This window comes from Morone saxatilis, unplaced genomic scaffold (assembly GCF_004916995.1).
Source record: "Morone saxatilis isolate NCDOM2014 unplaced genomic scaffold, NCSU_SB_2.0 Contig15, whole genome shotgun sequence".
NCBI classification, from domain to species: domain Eukaryota; kingdom Metazoa; phylum Chordata; class Actinopteri; family Moronidae; genus Morone; species Morone saxatilis.
The window spans coordinates 15,776,144-15,781,893 of record NW_023339707.1 but is presented as its reverse complement, the minus strand read 5'-3'; the positions used below and the strand labels follow the sequence as shown (position 1 = coordinate 15,781,893).

Genomic DNA, 5,750 nt, shown 5'->3' with positions numbered 1-5,750 from the left:
ATACTGTATATATATATTTTATATATTATAGGAATTTTTAGCTGAGAAGTTAGGCAAAGTATATATGTTCATTTGGACAGAATTCATTCAAAATGAGAAGGAATTAAACTCTTTTCTCCAGTTTCCCTTTTGAAGAGGACAAAATTTGAGGAATTTGGGAAGCGCTACAACATCACATGACTATTCAAGAGCAGGTAGCAAGGTAAAAGGAAGAAGAAATAGATAAAAGGCCTGAACTTGTACAAGGCAGAGAGATGGGCAGACGATATGGCTCTCTGTGGCAATGTGCATTCCAGGGCCCTACTGACAGTAAGAGAAAATGTACAAAGTTCAAAAGAGGGTTAGAGAGAGCGATAAGACCATCAGATAAAGGGGAAGATAGTGACTGAGTTGTTTAAACGGGAACAGAGCTAAAGCAATAGTGCAAGACTACACAGCGGGTTAAGGGAGGGAACTAGAAGGAGAAACAAATATTCTGTCTGCCTGATTCATCGGTACACCAGGTGAGATATGGTGCCGGATTTGAAGTTGAGCTGATGGTTGGGCACAAAGCTGTGCTGGGGATTCTTTCGTGTGCATATATCCTTTGCATACAAGCCCATGCACGAGTCACATGACACCTTAGAGCAGTTCACACAGGTGTGAGATGCACCTGGCTTGTTGCAAAACCCGCATCGCGATCCCCCCATGCTTAATCGCTCGCTGCTGCCTCCCTTTGGTGTTGTCAAGGCAACAGACTTGCTTGGAAACAGCTTAGTGGACATGAGGGGTTTCTCCACCATCTGGGGGTGAGGGTGGGGGTGAGAGTGTGAGTGGGTCAGTGTGAGGGGGTGCGGATGGAGATGGGAGTGGGAGTGAGTATTAGAGTAGACAGAGAGCTTTTCCTTGACAGGAATGTATCCATCGAGGGGTCGTGGTGATTTGGGGTGGTAGTCCTGGAGGCCGCAGCAAGGGGAGGGGTCCACATCATGACAGGCAGAACAGAGGATCATGTCACACCTCTGGCAGGAGGCCATAGAGGAGCAGCCGAGCCCACAGCCCTGACACTTCACACTACCATGACCTTTGAGCAGCCACCCATCCCTTGACTCCCGAGGCTCTCTGGATGGAGGTCGAGAAGGGGTCTGCCTTCCTCCCGTCCCGGCGCCACCCCTCTCTGTGTACAAGTCAATCTCATCCAAAGAGGACAAGTGGTAGGATGTGTAAGCATCAGCCGGGGGAGGCGACTGAATTGGGAAGAAATCCGCAATAGGGCTATAAGAAGGTGGAGCTGCCACAGAGAAGAGAGATGCTGAGGTGCTGGGCCTGATGATCTCATCCTTCATATCCTCCTCTGCATCCACAAACAGAGGCTCCTTCCTCAGACTCAATGAGGCCTTCAAGACAGGCTTGCTAACTGCTGCGTGCCAGTGACCAGCCCCATCTGTAACATCCACAGACTTAGACGGTCGGCTACCCCGCCTCAGGTGGTGGGCATGAGGCCTCTCTATATCCAGCGGCCGCACAGACAGCCGAGCCATATCTGCCCCGAGGCTGTCGCGTCTGCGCAGCGCCTCGGCACAGCCAGCTGCATCATCTCTGCACCCTCTGCGGAGCTCCAGGGCCTCCAGCTCTGAGGCTGAACCACGGGCCAGAGCCACTACCTCTCCCAGAAGACGACACTCTGCCTGGGCCAGGAAGAGCTCAAACGCCAACTGGCGGAGATGATTTGTGCCTCCTGGGTGCTCCTGCAAATGGAACTGCGAATCATGGTCACAGGTGTAGCCGATGATGCGCATTAGAGATCGGAGTTCAGCATCAGAGATGGCGGACTGCAGATGGTACACGTATGGACCAGTGAAGGTCTGAAAGAGAAAGAGGTGAATCAGCATTATTATACATACATTTAGATTAAAAGATTCCTCTGATATTATATCATTCAAAGTAAAGGTTTGTTCTGCTACTGTGTTTACTGACATCACGGATAGTATTTAACAACAGGACAAACAATTTAGCAGGGATGGCAGGTTCAAATCCTGTGTTTCAAATTTTGGTAGGAGGGCTACCCTTTTGTTTACATACAACAGCAGCACGACCGCATACAACACATGTTAAAGTTACACAAGAAACTAACAAACTAAATTCTAAATTAGACATTAATAATAAGGAGTATTTGTTTAGTCTATGTTAACTATATTATAGGATGTATATGTTATTGTTTAGTCAGTTACTAATGTTGGATAGCCTTGTTAGGCGCCTGATAAACTATGGAGACAAAGACCTGACATTATATTTAAATAAAAAGGTCATTTGTAGCCTAAACATCATGCTCATTAAACCTGTGGAGATTCTGTACTGTCTCTGTATCAGTCAGACCACTGCAATCTTTGTGACCGCTGGCACAGTTACCACGAGCACTAAGATGTGGAAAAAAAAAACATTGTTTCCACCTGGAGGTTGTAAAAGATATGAATGTATATACTATCTGTAAGGAAAAGAGCTGATGGACCATGTGAGAATTCACAACGGAATAAACTGTGCATATCTTTCTGACTGTGCATATGTTCCTCTTTTTATTCAAATCTAAAAGTAGCACCACAAACTTCTAAAAATGTTATTAGATAAACAAAATTTTTTTTTAGCATGTTGCTGTATTTTGATTACGACATCATTTTTAACTGCTTATAGAGAGGCTGGAACATGTATATGCTGAATGCACACTTACTGCGGAAAGTAATATTGGAGGTTGAGGGCTTATATGGCTATAACCAACATTTTAATAACTAAATATCCGCTTTAAGTCAGCTTTGAACGCTGCTTTAAGTAAGAATAACCTGACAACCCTTAGAAGAGACTAAATTCACCTTTATACATCTGAACTCCTTCTTCCAGGGGAAAAGCAGGAGGTTGGTGCAGATGGTTTCCAGCGTGTGGAAGGCTCTCTCCAGGCTCTTGAGGTTGCCCCCTCTCTGACAGCGGAGAGAATTCTCCACCACCTCATAGAAACGCACCATCCGGAAACGCTGTCCTGGGTCTGGCTGGTAGGCCCCTAGCAGAGCTGTGGCTGTGGAGAGCAGAGCCTCGCTGTCCTTGTGCCTCCCTTTGTCCCCCTCCGGTGCAGTTCCAATCCATGTGTATTCCTCCTCCAGACGCCTCTCCAGTGCCGTCACATACCTCCGAAACAGGTCCTCTTTTAACTTGGCATCCATTATCTACAGCGGACTATCAGTCAGCTGTTACATACTTTTCTGAGAGAGCCTCGCCCCTTTTAGCATACCCTGCACCAGGATGCCACATTCAAGCACCATTTTTGGTCACCATTATTCACCGTACGCGCTGGCACACACTCAACGTTAATAGCGTTTTGGAGAGGCGGAAGAGGAATGAGACTTTGTGTCCAATCAGCAGCACATCCTTTAAACAAGAGATGCAGTTGTCTGGTGCTTTCAGTTGGCGTAGCTAGGCTGCAGCCTGTAGGGATGCTTTCTTACAGGCATCTCTGGTACTGGCTCAGAGCCTGTTCTTGTTTCCAGACAAACAGGCCCGTGTGGTGCGAGTTGAGGTCAGGAGGAGCTTTTTCTTCACACTGTTGGTGCAGAGTTGTATCCTTGGTTTCGGCATGTGCAGAGTTCAAGGTCACTCATCTCGCAGACACATCCTGATGGTGTGATTCTTCTGAGCTCCCTCCAAGCTGTAATGACACCAGAGAGGTTTAGACAATGGAAATATCTTCATTATGACAGAGACAGATCGAGAAGTAAACTCGGGCCACATTTCTTTTACTGGCTGAGTCGGTCTCAATTCAAGCCAAAAGAAAATGCATTTGTACTGATCACCAGTAAGAGTTTGTAAATGAAATGATTCAGATAGGAAAGAGTGTGAAAGAGAGAAATGTCTGAGTTCTGAGTGAGGATGCATCCCTAGTTTATATTTACAGATAACGGTGGATTATTAACATGAAGTACGTAATGCAGAAATAGACCGGGGGGAGGGGGGGAGATAACATTGTACATAACCAGGTTTAACTGTTGACAGAGATACTCCTCTTGACTTGTGTTTGCGCCAGTGAACGAGCGAGCTGGCGTGTACACCGTGGTAGCTTGCACTCAGCTTTAGTTAGCTCAAATTAAGGACGCGATATTAGACCTACAGATATCCGGACACACGTAAACCCTGAAGGTTTCTGCTCCTAGTTCTCAGGCAAGCTGCTCGGCTGCTCGTTCCCTCACACACTCACACACACTCACACTCACACATCAACCCCAGCGAGCACCCGTTCACCGAGCTAGCGAGAAACGTGCCTTAGCTAACAACATCACCATGCATTACTATTGCGCATCAACAGCAACGGAGTCAGTCGGTCACGACCAGAGTTGATAAAAGGAGAGACGGAGTGAGGACAGCTTCTATGTCAATTCTTCATGAATCTCTCACACACACACACACAGTATAAGCTATAGCAGTGAACGCCCATTTCAGCGCATCTGGCTAGCTAACGTTAGCTTTAGCTAGCAGGGCGGTCCATCTTTACACAGACATCTTTGGCGATTTTAGAGTCAATTATCTAAACGTTTATCCTCGTTGTGGCGAGACCCTAACGGAACCAAGTGTAAACCTGCTTCAGCTACGAGCTCGCATCGTTTTCTAACCCAGAAACACCACCGACCGCACATCTTACCTTTAACAAGTGCTAGCAGCGGCTAGCTACGCCTCCTCAGCTGTTGGAAATTCCCATCATCCCAACGCGCATGCGCTTAGTTCTGACAGCTCGTCAGCGTCGGGAGCCCACGTGCTGTTTGAGAGGAGGGATGAGGTGAAACACTGCTCACAGTGTGTGTGTGAGTGTGTGAGTGTTGTGACGTGTGTGCTAGTCACGAGTGGATGTATGTGTGAGTGTGCGTGGTATGTGTCTGTGTCTGTGTGTGTGGTGTGTGTGTGTGTGTCTCTGTGTGTGTGTGTCTCTGTGTGTGTCTGTGTGTGTCTGTGTGTGTGTGACTGTGTGTGTGTGTGTGTCTGTGTGTGAGTGTGTGTGTGTGTGAGAGTGTGTGTGAGTGTGTGTGTGTGAGTGTGTGAGTGTGTGAGTGTGTGTGTGTGTGTGAGTGTGTGTGAGTGTGTGTGTGTTACTGCAACACACTGGGGTTGTTTGTAACACTACAACTTCTGTATGTGTGCTAATTCTCTCAGCGCTAATATTATAATTAAAGATTATACGTTAATATGCTAATGAAACACTAACGAGCAAGTAACCGTGTCATATTTAGGAAACTATTTTTGTGATAAGTAAAGGCTTGACTTATTGGATTCTGAAATTATGTTTACTTTCCTTTCCGTGTTTGTGTATTTGTATATTTTATGCAGCGGTTGCACCAGGACACATTCCTCGTAGGCAATAAACATAATGTGCATCCAAGCTCACACGATATTTTCAATAATCAATCGTTTCATATAACTCGTGCTAATGGCCATTATTCTGGGAAATGATCAAGTGTAGGTCATTATTTACATTTAAGCAATATTTGTCAAACATTCTCCAGTTCCTGCTTTTCCAATGTGAGGATTTGCTGCTTTTCTCTGCTGTGTACCATTTTGTGGATGTATTGGAGAGAACAGACAAGATAGCAACCTCAGAGAAATGGGCACTCATAGGCAATTCATCGAGAAAATAAGGCAACAAACAATGTCAGGTGCATTTCAAAGTCAAAGCCAGCTTTATTGTCAGTTACTTCACATGCACCAGACATATAAGCTAATCGAGAGGACGTTTCTCACTC

General features: G+C 46.1%; 1 protein-coding gene across 1 annotated transcript; it reads right to left on the bottom strand.

Moving 5' to 3' along the window:
* Window positions 1-6: 6 nt before the first annotated feature.
* spata2 (spermatogenesis associated 2) lies at window positions 7-4,735 on the bottom strand. Its single transcript, XM_035657247.1, has 3 exons — window positions 4,658-4,735; window positions 2,844-3,670; window positions 7-1,844 (listed from the first exon to the last, which is right to left on the bottom strand). The coding sequence occupies exons 2-3, from the start codon at window positions 3,186-3,188 to the stop codon at window positions 489-491; spliced, it is 1,701 nt and encodes a 566-aa protein (XP_035513140.1). The 5' UTR covers window positions 3,189-3,670; window positions 4,658-4,735; the 3' UTR covers window positions 7-488.
* Between the last annotated feature and the right edge of the window lie 1,015 nt (window positions 4,736-5,750).